This window comes from Barbus barbus, assembly GCF_936440315.1.
Source record: "Barbus barbus genome assembly, chromosome: 47".
NCBI lineage: Eukaryota > Metazoa > Chordata > Actinopteri > Cypriniformes > Cyprinidae > Barbus > Barbus barbus.
In genome coordinates, this window is record NC_136725.1 from 18,896,645 (window position 1) to 18,911,010 (window position 14,366).

A 14,366-nucleotide genomic window follows, 5' to 3' on the forward strand; every position below is an offset into this window, starting at 1 on the left:
ATATAAGCTTGTTTCCTCATTGAGACCAAAAAAAAGTCCCCACAAGGTCAAAATTTACTGGTATTACTATACTTGTGGGGACATAATGTTGGGAATACCAGGACCACACACACACACACTATATTTTAAAACACCAATGCATCTTTTCTTTTTGCAGGAATATGGAGTAGATGCCACCTTCTGGCTGTGAATTGGACTCTCCTTCGCTCTGCTTTAACAATTTCAATAAATTAAATTTTGAAAATACATTGTTTCCTTGTGAAGTTTTTTCTCCTGCAGGTATCTTGCAGAAGACAATTTGCAACTCCTACATAACTTCATATCTGGCACAATAATCCTGCAGGAACTGTATGTATTAAATAGACCTGATTGTAATTCCTGTAGAACATAATTCCTGCATAAAATTGTTCCTTTCATAAAATTCCTGCAGGTATTCCTTCAGGAAAATGAGCTGAAAATCCTGTAGGAAAACTGCATAATATTCCTGCAGGTTTTTTTTGTAAGGGAATTATTCAGAGAAAATTGTTTCAAAGTAAATCCTACACCATTTATTTTTCAGTTTTGCAACAAACAAGCTATTCAATTCATTACACACACATTGAGCAAAGCTTGTTGTCACACTATATGTGGTAAATCGTCACAGTGGAAACCTGCACTGAATAGTCAATTATGGGTTTTTCTGAAAATATAAACAGTAAAACAATTATGAAACACTTCTGTTGTTTTGACCAACATGGATTATATACAATTACATCATGTAAAGCGTGACTGAAAAACAGATATTACAAAAATAATGTTCAAACTTAGTTTCAAGAAAAGAATTCAAAGAGTCTGTTCCAGCATCATATGTGTTAGTCCAGTCTTAATGACAAAAAAGACATGATTTTCTTTCTTCTGTCAAACCCTGAAATGATAGATTGTGTTAGAGTAAGTTCACTAAAAGAGTCTGTTTGCATATATGCAACCTAAAGATTCAACAACTGAATCATGTAAAATATGGATGGTGAAAGAGTACACACAAATCTGTAGAACACCTTTTTATTGTGCCCCTGTGATCTTGAAAGAGGTCTTCAACATTATAAAAGATCCTAAAACTTCAAGAGGACTGAATCGGTTTCGTTCATAACAAATCAAGACAAAGAAAGAACTGAATGGAATTGAATTGAATCAGTTTATGTCAATGATGCTGAAAAACTGGATATATGCTAGCTAAAAATTTAAATAAAATATAATTTCTACACATTATAGGTGTTTTAAGTTGCAGACTTTTTTCCCTTATAGAATGAGGTCCAAATAAAAGATGATTAATTCAGTTTCACAGTTTTAAAAAAGTTAAAAGATGCAATAATAAAAATAGAAAAAAAACAATAAATATTTGACCCTGCCCATGTTAGAGTTTTTGTTCAGTCTGTAGATTCAGAAGTAATCCACGGCTTTCCTCCTCTTCGGCAGCTGGAGGAGGTTGTCTGTGATGGAGGCCGGGTCCTGTGTGGCCGGTGTTCTGGTTTTCCCGGGTGTTGGTGTGCTGGAGTCAGTGGCTGGGCCTCCGAGAGGAGTCTTACAGCCCATGCCCCTGTGTGCAGGTGACGGGGTGTAGCTCGCCCTCAGGGCTTTATCTGTGTATTTGCTGGATGATCTGTTTACTAGACGCTGAAGGGCAGGAGACAGCGCTGCGGGACTCAGTCCCTTCGGAGTGAGGCTGCAATGCATATAAATAATCATTTAGTACTCAACATAAATGCTGAATATCGCTTTGAAAATAAAGGGGGTCTTTTGGTTTCTAATTTTCATGTGTAAACCAACGTTTCTCTTTTTTAAGTTATAGAGATATGATTTACATGGCTGTGTTTTCTGTCCTCCACTGAAACACTTCATATCGAAACACTTATAGTAAAAATACAGTGTCAGTGTCCAAAGTCTGAAATAGTGGTTGACCGATATTTTTACAAATAAAAAAAGAAAAAGCAAGTGATACTGAAGCCATTAGTGCAAGTAGTAATCGTGCGCTCCTGAGGTGATGATCTAAGCACTGTCAAAATAAAACACAAAAGCGTAATGGCCAATGCCGAAAATTAAAAACTAAAATTAAATAACAACCAATATAACTGGCTTGCCGATATATCGGTCAACCACTAGTCTGAAACCACATTGAAAATCTGGGATTTCATTTAAATGTTATAAAGTTTTGGAATTCTGAAAATAAAATTCGAAATGATACAAAATACGAAAGACATTAACATATTAAAGGAACACTCCACTTTTTTTGGAAATAGGCTCATTTTCCAAGTCCCCAAGAGTTAAAAAGTTGAGTTTTACCGTTTTTGAATCCATTCAGCCGATCTCTGGGTCTGGCGGTAGCACTTTTAGCTTACCTTAGCATAGATCATTGAATCGGATTAGACCATTAGCATCACGCTCGGAGTGAGGGTATAGTTCCTAGCCATATCGGCCTAGAAAATCACAACTTTTCATTTTCTGTCTGTCTTAGTACATTATGTAACTACAGAAGAGTCTAGCTTTAAATAGGAAAAATATAGAAACTCTTTGGTAATTTTTGATGACCAAATGCTAATGGTCTAATCCGATTGAATGATCTACGCTAAGCTAAGCTAAAAGTGCTACCGCCAGACCCGGAGATCGGCTGTATGGATTCAAAAACGGTAAAGCTCAACTGTTTAACTCTAGGGGAGTTGTAAAATGAGCCTATTTCCAGAAAAAGTGGAGTGTTCCTTTAATATACTTTGTGGTTGATTGTCAATAAAGCAAAATGGACCCAAATACTAAGATGTATGAAATATCTTGTTAATTTTACAATTCAACTTTTCACTTAAATTGTTATCCTGATAATATAATTAAAATGCGCACATTTTTCATTTCCTGTAGTTTAATCTGCATTTCTAATTACAAATAATAAAAAATGTTGTTTAACCTAGAAAAAAAAAGGTGTGAAATACAAACATATTTTACAATTTCAGACTATGTTTCTTTACCTTGCGAGGTTTTCAGTGACTTTGCGCAGCGCCTCCTGTTTCTTAGCTCTGTTTTTTGCCGCAGCCTCATTGGCCATTTTCAGTCCCAACCGCTCTCTTCTCCCAGGCTCTGGAATCTGGAAAACATCCATAAAAACAACCATTCATTATTATTATTAAAATATTGGACAATAAACCTAACACACAGCACACACTGCCATTGATTTTTTTCTGATTATATAAAATTGGGGATCAATAAAACTCAAGTTTTCAATTTATATACGCAAGTGAATGAAACCAAGTGACATTCTAATTAGAAATGAACTGGACCTTGAACGATGGACCGTGACTTCTCTCCACAAGTGGCGTATCTGAGCCATCCAGACGAAACGGAGTGCTTTCGATCTCACCCCAGGTCATCAGAGGAGACTCTGCAACACCTTAAGAACAAACAAGCCACTCATGAAAACATGACACAAGTACTTGTATAAGTTTTCAAAAAATTTCATGCTCTTCCGTTTCAAAAAAACCCCAACACATTCTGATGTTAAAACCTTTGTATAAATGCTATAATAACTATACTAATAGGCATGGATTTCTATATTAAACTAAACTTAAATTAAATTAATCAATAAAATTAGTGGCACTCACCAGGAGCAGGAGAGGCTTCTCCTTCAAATCCGTAACCATTCACTTTGGGGGAATCGTGAGGCAGTAGTTCTTTGCCATCTGGACCAACCTTACCTTGTTTAAACTAGACAGAAGGCAGAGCAGAGAAATATGCTATTAGTTTAGTCATATTACCTGAAAGTGGTTTATGATCTGATGCTGACCAATAAGATGCAGAGGTCAGTGTTACCTGTGCATTGAGCGCAGCAGCTTGCTGGATTTGTGATTTGTTCAGCGCTTTACAGAAGGGGTCAACATCAAACCGTGTGTTCTTGTACAGGACCTCCCGTGGCTTCTTGAACAGTGTGTCATCTTTTTCACCTTTTGGGGAACAAAATAAACATGCAATTTACCATACGGCCATATACATATTAAAATGACACCAAAATTACTGCAATATTTATGATGTTGCTTGTATGCTGTTAATTTTCTATCACCAGCAAATACAAAATATCACCCTTCCCTACTCATAATCATGTTATTAACAGTTCATTTACATGCCTCAGAGAGTATTATGTAATAATATACTGATGCAGATCCTCAATGGGAAACTTACCTTCAGGGTAGTACATGAGAGCATTTTTGGCCTTGTACTGCCATGTTTCCACTCCTGCCTTGGTGCACTCAAGCGCCTGTTTCTCTGTGGATGGTAGAGCGAGGTTCTGCTCGTGCCTCTTTAAACGATAGAACAATAAACATAGTCAGAACTCAAAACAAGACCCATCAATACAAACCTCAATGATATGTAGTAGCTATTATTGTGTTGTACCTCTTTGAATTCATTTTCTGCCTCATAGAGCCACGCATGCCTCAGCTTGTCCTTGTCCTCCGCGAGCTCCATTATCTGCTCAAAGGATGCGTTGTCTTCACTCGTGTTTTTAGCAAGAAAACGGTCCAGAGACGGAAGATCCTTTACTACTGTTTTTTCAGCATATTTTCCTGAAACATAACACAGAACGCATGAAGCATATATCTTTAAAATTCCAAAAAGGAGATTCACAAAGACCCAAAATCCCCTCTGGAAAAACTAGTAAGAAAAATGAAACAAGAATTTAGAAATGTTAATACGTAAAATTGTGCATTTGTAATTTGATAGTGCCATGTTTGCAGATTTAAGTTTAAAAAATACAATAATGCTAAAAAACTTTGATAATGTATTTTAATTAATCAAATGCGTAAGAGATGATATGTATTAGTTTTAGCAGCAGTCACTTACCATCCTCTTTCGTTGCTCTGCGTTTCCTCTGTGAACCTGGAGATGCACTTCGACCATCTGGGGTCTCAAATGTTGAGGGAGTCGTGTCTAAATGGAAACAAAACGATTCAAGATGTGGATGAGTTTGTTGCTTCGTCAGAACAGATTTGGAGAAATTAAGCATTACATCACTTGCTCACCAATGGATCCTCTGCAGTGAATGGGTGCCGTCACATCACAATAATCCACAAGTAATTCACACACCTTCATTCTATCAATTAAGGTCTTGTGAAGCGAAAAGCTGTGTGTTTGTAGCAAATCCATTATAAAGGCAGTTTAACTTTAAACCTTCCTTACAAACATGTTTTTTTGCTTCACCAGATGTTAGTTGATGGACTGGAGTCATGTGGATTACTGAGATGTTTTTATCCGCTGTTTGGACTCTCATTCTAACGGCACCCATTCACTGCAGAGGATCCACTGTACATTTTCATTTTTGGGTGAGTTATTCCTTTAAGTATAAATCACAAACAGTAAGAAACGTCACTCACAGGGCACATAGGTTCGTGGGGTGTATTTAGCCATCACAGACCCGTATGTGATGGCGATCTCTCTCATCCGCACCAGATCTCCATTCTCCTCCGCCTCCAGATAATCCTTCTGCGCTTGAAGTTTGGAGACGTCGGGGAAAAAGTCCCTCTGGATGATCTTCTCCAAATTCTTTAGAAGAAATTGTAACAGGTATGCGTGTCATTAGCAAATCAAGGCAGAAAAATGTAAGCAGATATAAGCTTGTTTACAGGTGACACATGAAACTCAATCAGCTGTTCCTGTATACACACTGCATGTTAAAAACTGTCAAGAGGTATTTTGTGTAAACTCAGTGGTGCAGAAGGTCACAGTCTTTTTTGCTTTGTTTTATAATAATAAGAACCAAATTCAAACCAAGTGTACACATTTCAAAACACGTGATCATTAACACAGGGGTGTCAAACTATCACAGCCCTGCACAGTTTAGATGCAACCCTAATTAAACACACCTGATCCAGCTAATCGAGTCATCAAGGCTTATTTGAAAACTACATAGTATGCGAGTTGGAACTAAACTCAGCAGGGCTTTTGCAGGAGTTTGACACCCCTGGTATAACACAATAAGTTATTAAATATTATACAGTGAATTATGTTAGAAAATCCCCTACTGTAATCCGTATATAAGAGATGCTGTCTTACCTCTATATATTCATCTTCATCAAGAATCTTCCTCTTCGGATTCTCAGTCTCTTTCACATCACTCCTGACAGCGACTGTAGTAACACCAGACTTCAGACTCAAAGCTGTCTCTTTGGACTCTGTCATATTTCTATTTTAATAGGACAAACTGTTCTTTTACAGTAATTTAAAGTCCTATTGCGTAAGATCTTGTTTACGTTAGCCTGTACGCTAAGTACTGTTTTTGTTCTTTAACGAATTGCCATTAAGATGTGTTTAAAACGTATCTGTTGCCTATTTTAACGATAGCTCGCGATAAATGTTAATTTGAACCGCAACTTGATCAAAAAATGACCGAGAATCTAAGTAACAACAGCAGCTTAGCACACGCAGGAAAAGCGTCTTCTTCTGCACATCATTTCCGGCGCTGAACAATAAAACAGAGCGACTCTTCAGCGCCACCTATTGAATAGCGACCGCGTTTGTTTTTAATATTGCGTATTTGTACTGTACTTAGCAGCTTAACACGTCTAGTATAAGTAAACACTTAAATAGCACATACCTCAGTGAACATGGTAAGCAATAAACATTTTATTTCAGTTCATAAGTGCAATAAAAGGTTTCAAAGCTAACTTAGACAAGACACCACAGGTGAATGAGGTTCACATATATCACCATACGTCCCTAGTTGATTAATTACAGTAGTTTAAGACAATTATTGTGTATTACAAGCTTCTGAAATGTAACATCTAAATATGCAAATGACACATTATCTAATTAAATATGCATAAATGTCCATAACAGAAAATAATAGCCCAAAATTGAGCAAACCAATGGTTTCCCCTGTAGTGTCTTGCCTTAGCAGATAATATTCAAGTGAAGATATGTTTGCATTTAACTGTAACGCAAAGCTTCAGAGTCCCAAAAAATTACAATTATATACAAAATATGCATTAAGACTAGCAACACATTTAATGTTATGGAAAGCAACAGAGAATAGTTTGGCTGAAAGAACATCTGCCTTCATGATAACAGTCTGATACATATTAAAGTAGCTATTTTTGTAAGAGATTAACCAAATCATAGTCAGACGTAACGAATCAGCTGTTTCACTGTCATGTGTTACGCTAAATACAGAAGCCAGTCTGTCTCAAACTGGACGCAATGGCGTACAAGGATCTTTTAAGTAACAAAGATCTGAAACATTTCCAGTATGACCAGAGGCAGAGCTAAAAACAAGACTTTTATTTTGTTTCTCAAATAAATGTTTAGATACTTATATTAGAAAATCATTTTTTGCAGTGAACACTGAAATATTTACAGGTGTTTAAAGGTGAAGTGTGTAATTTCTGCAGTATCAAATAGAATTAACTCGTTTTAAACAAATGGAAGCTCACAGAAGCCATGCATTTCTATTTTTCCACTACACTTTCTTAAGGTCACAACTTTTTGCTAATTTATTTGATGCTGCTAGTGCTGGAAACTACACACCTCAACTTTAAGCTCTTATTGGTCGGTCACATTTGGATATTACAGAATTAAACTAATAAATATAGACTGCTAAGATGTGATAAAAGAGGCCCAGTGTCTTTGTAGCAATGCTCAGCACGGGACCTTCTTGGCCCATTAGGAGCTTCTTGGCAAGTCGCTGTGAGGTCAAGAGCAAAGGCACGTATTTTGAAGAAGCAGCGATGAAATCACCGCAAATCCATCACGGTCACATTTCCGTCTGTGATGGTGATGTGCTGACTAGCCTGAGCACAAAACACAGATGCAAAACCTTCATTATAGTGCACATAAGGTTGAAGAACAAAATAGATAAGGAGTAGTTCACCCAAAAATGAAAATTTGCTTAAAACAGACTCACCCTCAGGCCATCCAAGATGTAAATGAGTTTTGTTCATCAAAACAGATTTGGAGAAATTTAGCATTCCATCACTTGCTCACCAGTGGATCCTCAGCAGTGAATGGGTGCCGTCAGAATGAGAGTCCAAACAGCTGATAAAAACGTTGCAATAATCTATAAGTAATCCAAACCACTCCAGTCCATCAGTTAACATCTTGTGACATGAAAAACTGCACGTTTTAAGAAACAAATCCATCATTACAGCTTCTGGCTAAAATACAAGTACTCTATAACATTGCTTTCTCTAGTGAAAAAAGTCTCATCTGAATCAGGAGAGAAATATGCACAGCTCAAACACCGTTTACAATCAAAAATCAGTCCATAACAGCTCTAAACAAATATGTTGGTGGATTTGATATGAGGGAACAACAGGAGATGGACTTTTTCACTAGAGGAAGTGTTATTATGGATTATTGACTGGTTATTTCGCTCAGAAACGATGGATAAAATTTAAAATACTCTAATAATGGATTTGTTTACAAAGAAACTTTTGGCTTCTCAAGGTGTTAATTGATGGACTGGAGTGGTGTGGATTATTGTGATGTTTTTATCAGATGTTTGGACTCATTCTGACGGCACCCATTCACTACAGAGGATCCATTGGTGAGCAAGTGACGTAAAGCTAAATTTCTCAAAATCTGTTCCAATAACGAAACAAACATCTATATCTTGGATGACCTATTTAAATTTTTTTTGGGTAAGCTATTCATTGAAGTACTGAGGTTTAATATTTAGGGTTCACTAATCAGGCATCACTCACAGAGAAGAGGGGCGGCTCCCTTGGATGCGGGTGGAATCCTCTTTGTTTGCAGGTACAGATCTCGTCCATTCCGTAGTCTGTCAGCCGAAAGTAGCCAGTCCTGGAGCATAAGTTATCAGACTGTTATTTTTCTGTTATACTTGCTAACTATCACTCAAACCAAGTAACACGGCATATAGCTAAACACGTACTCATTAAATTTAGGTGAGCACACAATGGCTATACTCTCTGGAAGCATGATTTGATAAGAGCAATGTGTGTGCAGGTCCACACTGGATAAAAAGGCCGTCTGGGTCGGGTGGGTCTTATATAAACAACAAAAAAAAAGAGATTATTATTCTCAAGACACATAATTACAGTGATACTGTAAAAAAAAAGTCATGTGACTATACAGAAAACATCATACATGAATCCAGCCCAGTGTAATGAGATCATTCTGATCCTGGATTAGGAACAGTTCCTCCTCGTTCTCAGTGTCACAGTAATCTGGTCCTCCATTCTGCTTGGGTACGATCACGTGTGTCACAGTGAAGGCGTTCTTCATCTGTGGACGAAGACAAGCAAACTGTTTTGTGATTTGCTCATCATAATACGGATTTCCTCAGGAATTTTATTAAGGTTGCAGTTTGCACAGTTTGATTTTTTTTTGAAAGACATTAATACTTTTATTCAGCAGGAATGCATTAATTCTAATTTAATTTCAAACAAATGCTTTTCTTTTGAACTTTCTATTCCCCAAAGAATCCTGATATTTGTTTTTTACAAAAACATGAAGCAGCAAAAACTTTTTTCAATCTTGATAATGATAATAAGAAGATCCATTATTAATATTTGAGCTCCAATAATAATTGATAATAACTGAGCAGCACAGCAGCAGATTAGAATCATGTTACATTGAAGACAGGAGTAATGATGCTAAAATTCAGCATTGCATTACAGAAATAAATTACATTTTAAATTTATACAAATAGAAAAATAGTTCTTTAAATTTACTATATCACAAAACTACTATTTTTACTTTATTTCTGATCAAATAAATGCCTTATTGAGTAAAAAATATTAATGGCCCTAATTTTATTTGATTATTTTATCATCAAAAAGGTAGTATAACAGATATTACCATTATGCATAAATACAATTTAATAATTTAATATTTATATTACAATAAAGATGTGCTAATAAAGATGTGCTTAAATTATATTATTAATAGTAAATGATTAATACATTGACAATATTTTTTGTATTAGCTCTAACTTCAGTTGCTAATTAAAAATTATGGTATTACGGTAATGTTTTCTCTGTATTAAAAATATCCATATTAATACATAAACAGTCCAAAGGCATTACGTGAACACAAACTTTGTGGTAAGATCTGCTTATTGTTATGAAAAAAAATATATAATAAAAAAATCTTAGGCCAGACAGGGCTTAGACTAAACCAGGATTAGGCCACAATTCAATTAGGACATTTAAGAAATTTTTTAATAAATGTGCCTTAGAAAAACATTACTGGTGTCATCTTGACACAAAAGAAAGGCATTGATATGTTTTAAGATCAATCGTTGCAAGTTTCTTTCAGATGAAACAGCTCAGGCTCACATTTTAGTCTGGGGCTAGGCTTAAACCTTGTCTGTGAAACCGGGGTTTAATGGCATAAAAATAGACTTTATTTACTTTTAGTTTTTTCTTTAGATTCTGACTGAAATATAGCCTAGTTTAAGTGGGATTTACCGAAATGGACAGCTGAAATGAAAAAACCTGAGTCTGCATGTGTCTGAGCATGTTTTGGACGTACCAGCTTGCCACAGAGAATCCCACAGGTCTCCACGGCCCGTGCTGTGTTGGCATCAGCTAGCTTTAAAAACCTTTGGCACAGCTCGGCCGGCACAAAGAGCTGCCGCAAGCCATTTACCAGCGCACCTAAGAAAACGCATATAATCTCAATTTAACGACTTGACAATTGCAATGTTTGTAGATCAGCAAGGAAGTGCAAACTGAGAGGCCTCACTGTGTCCTGCACTGACTGGAACACTAGGCTTCAGTGAGCGGTCAAACGCTGGGAGGGGTGAAGTTTGAGAGATGTGGTTCGGGGTTCCTCCGGGGCTCGTGGGCAGTGAAAACGAGGCCTGTGGAGGTCCTTGTACGTCAGACACCAGGAGATCTGGGGGAGAGCTGGGTGACGCCGGGACGCTGAACTCCTGCACGACGCGCTGGCGCTCCTTCTCCAGCTCCTGCCTGCGGATCATCTCCTCAAAGGTGCTTAACTGCTCCTGCTCGCGCTGACGCTGCTGCTGGGCGGCCAGTCTCTGCTTCTCGGCGTCCTGCTCCCGCTGCTTGGCCACTTCTCGAGCCTGGGCCTCATCCTCCGCTCGCTGCCAGGAGTCACACACCCGTCAATAAACACTATTACTTGAACTAGTTTGTGGGCATCATTTAAGAAAAATCTGTAACCCACCTTTTGGACGAGATATTCAGCATGTTCTTTTTCGTACTGCTTGAGAAGCAGCTTTTTCAGTTCCTCAGCTTTTGGAAAAGCAACTTCCTTTAATTTCTAGCTTGGCAAAAACAAGGGTTATTCTCTCACATTTGGCATGCATTATTAACTTTCCGCAGCAAGAGGAAAATCACATCTTACCCTTATAGTTTCTTTCTTCTCAGGAATGTTGGCTGTTTTATATTCACGATGTTTAGGAAGTTTTTCAATAAACAACCTAAAAGGAAGTAAAACGCAGGAACATTTTTAATTATTTTACAAATATTATCCTTTCATAATAATATTTTATACATATTTATTATTTACATAATGTTATCATATTTAATATTATGTTTAATATGTTTAGTTTTGATTTTTAATAAATGTTTATTTCTAGTATATTAAGAAAGGTATTTCTAGTAAAAACTAAAATCACACAAATCATGGTGTTAAAATGTAAGGAAGTTTAGGGTTAGGGTTCCATTCAATAAATGGAAGCATAATAGTAAGAATATTTTTATCATTAAAATAATCTATTTGTATGAGTATATTCATAACAATAAAAATATACATATATGTGACCCTGGAGCACAAAACCAGGCTTAAGTAGCACGGGTATATTTGTAGCAATAGCCAACAATACATTTTATGGGTCAAAATTATTGATTTTTATGCCAAAAATTATTAGGATATTAAGTAAAGATCATGTTCCATGAAGATATTTTGGAAATTTCCTACCGTAAATATATTAAAACTTAGTTTTTTATTAGTAATATGCATTGTTAAGAACTTCATTTGGACAAACTTAAAGGCAATTTTCTCAATATTTAGATTTTTTTGCACCCACAGATTCCAGATTTTCAAATAGTTGTAAAAATTTACATAATATGACCTGTGGTCTAGGGTCACATATTATACAGTATATCATAGGAATTGTTTTTATTTATTTTTGAAATCTGTTTAATTTTGAAGTGCATTAAATATTTATTTCTAATAAATAGCAAAATCTGAGTGTTGAACTATTTACACATCCTAAATTTAGTTTTTGATACAGGGTTGCAAAAATGGCAAATCTCATAAAATAAATAGAACATAAAACAGCTCAGCTTATATAACATTTAGTTTGACCTCTTGACATTGACTATCAATATTTTCTGAAGGTTAAGCACCTCTTTTCACTTATCAGCAAGTGAAAAATAAAAAAATATTGACTTCAAGAGTTTAGGCCTTATTTTGTACTGTACTAATGGAAATTTTCCATCAGGAGAGTGATTGATGTTTCTGATATGTGCAAGCAATACCCAACCTGCCAGGCATTTGGCACTTCCAGGCTGCTCTTGCTGTACTTACGTGATGTACTTATTATAAAGAATGAATGCATGCTCGACATTCCCCTCCTCTGCATAGATGTTGGCCATTCGGATGATTTCCATCCCGGAGCGGAAGTACCGGCGGGGAGGCACGTCCTCACTGACATCCACAGAGCTGCCCAGCTTGGTGAGAGCGCGGACCCTCTCCTCAGACGACAGACTGGAGTCACTGTGCTCAGACATGATGGCTCCTGCCTGCACATCAATAACACACTTTCAGTTTACACTGTTTGTACGCTGACTAATAAAACTCTACTTTGGGTGGAGTTACTAACATGTAAGGTAATGAAGTTGATACTCTAAAAAGGGGTTTCAAAAGGCATTTAGGCACTTTAAAATGTCTGAAAGTCATTGCATTAGACATCAAAATATGAAATCAAGTGTTACTGTAAAATACTAATAAATGGCTTTTTCTGTTGTTGTTTTATAAAATAAATGTCACTTGGTTTGATATTTTGTTTTCTAATTAATTTACTTTGATAACTTACATTGCTAATATGTCAAAATACTTTCATGTAATTTAAATATGTATACGGATGTACAATAATATGCACTCTAAGCTGATTTAACGATACTCGACTATAAACTTAAATGAGTCTGGCGGCACCCATTAATAACAGGCCAACCACCAGCAACAAACAATGATAGCAAGATAAATCTCGCGTGAAGGTAAAATAACTTTCCTACCTGATTTCACCGCACTCCTTTACGCTTTCAAAGATGCGTTGATGTTTTTATCTCATATATTTCAGTCATATTTAGACATTGTGAAAACAAAGCTTGTAGTGTTCACATTCACTGTAATACCATATTACTTCCTGCATCATATGGAAAGACCCCGCCCACTGCAGTCAGCTGACGGTGAGGTCATGCCTCAGATTGACCAATCACGAAGCACTTCCAAGCATATTTTTAGAGCTTCGTGCTTCTATCACTATGATGCTTGTATGTTCCTTCAGGATGACGAAACTCGAATTTATGTATATTAGTATATTAATGCTGATGCTTTTAATTATATTTTTACACAGAAAGGCAGTGTTTTATACAGTTTCTTTTCAGCCAAAATTTTGCCTGAAACTTCTATTTCGAGGTAAAATTGTATTGCATTTTAAAACAACAACAAAAAAATCTTTAGATTTTTACATAAAGATAGAATAAAGATATATTGGTGTGATTGGAAGATTCAAATTACACCAATGTTAGAAGTGCAAGGTTAGTTGTATTCTATGTACGCATGTATCCATCTCTCTAGTACTGTATTTAAATGGCCAAATTGTATTGTATTTATAAACAAAACAGTTAGATTTATAAATAAACAAAATAAAAATGGAAGATTCAAATTACACCAATGTTAGAAGTGCAAGGTTAGTTGTATTCTATATACAGTGCTGCTTGAAAGTTTGTAGAATCTGTGAAAATGTGAGTGATTTTAACAAAATAATAGGGATCATACAAAATGCATGTTATTTAGTACTGTCCTGAGTAAGATATTTGGCATAAAAGATGTTTACATTTAGTCCAAAAGACAAAAAAAAAAAAAAGTCAAAAAGTTTCAAAAGTTTGGGAACCCTTGGTTCTTAATACTGTGTGAGTTTACTTGGATGATCCACGACTGTTTTTTGTTTTGTGATGGTTGTTCACGAGTCTCTTGTTGCTGATGCTCCAGAAGGAAACACGATGCATTAAGAGCCATGGGGTGAAAACTTTTTGAATTTGAAGATCAAGGTAAATTATACTTAATTTGTCTTCAGGGAAACATGCAAGTATCTTCTGTTGCTTCCAAAGGGCAGTACTAAATGGAAAAAAATAATATTT

At 36.1% G+C, this 14,366-nt stretch overlaps 2 protein-coding genes and 1 long non-coding RNA gene across 3 annotated transcripts in view; 1 reads left to right on the plus strand and 2 right to left on the minus strand.

Annotated features, from left to right (window-relative positions):
- LOC306866153 overlaps positions 1–14,366 on the plus strand; it is a 527,798-nt gene that overhangs the window by 246,542 nt on the left and 266,890 nt on the right. The window lies entirely within an intron of this gene.
- Positions 529–6,478, minus strand: LOC306865666 (splicing factor ESS-2 homolog). Its single transcript, XM_079410409.1, has 10 exons — positions 6,064–6,478; positions 5,385–5,553; positions 4,855–4,941; positions 4,408–4,577; positions 4,195–4,312; positions 3,829–3,959; positions 3,621–3,723; positions 3,300–3,409; positions 2,991–3,106; positions 529–1,699 (listed from the first exon to the last, which is right to left on the minus strand). Exons 1-10 carry the CDS (start codon positions 6,187–6,189, stop codon positions 1,417–1,419), a joined length of 1,413 nt encoding a protein of 470 aa, XP_079266535.1. The 5' UTR covers positions 6,190–6,478; the 3' UTR covers positions 529–1,416.
- LOC306865667 (STAM-binding protein-like A) lies at positions 6,612–13,395 on the minus strand. The gene is made up of 10 exons (XM_079410410.1): positions 13,239–13,395; positions 12,532–12,746; positions 11,344–11,419; positions 11,164–11,259; positions 10,717–11,080; positions 10,504–10,628; positions 9,115–9,252; positions 8,900–9,012; positions 8,709–8,808; positions 6,612–7,796 (listed from the first exon to the last, which is right to left on the minus strand). Exons 2-10 carry the CDS (start codon positions 12,732–12,734, stop codon positions 7,740–7,742), a joined length of 1,272 nt encoding a protein of 423 aa, XP_079266536.1. The 5' UTR covers positions 12,735–12,746; positions 13,239–13,395; the 3' UTR covers positions 6,612–7,739.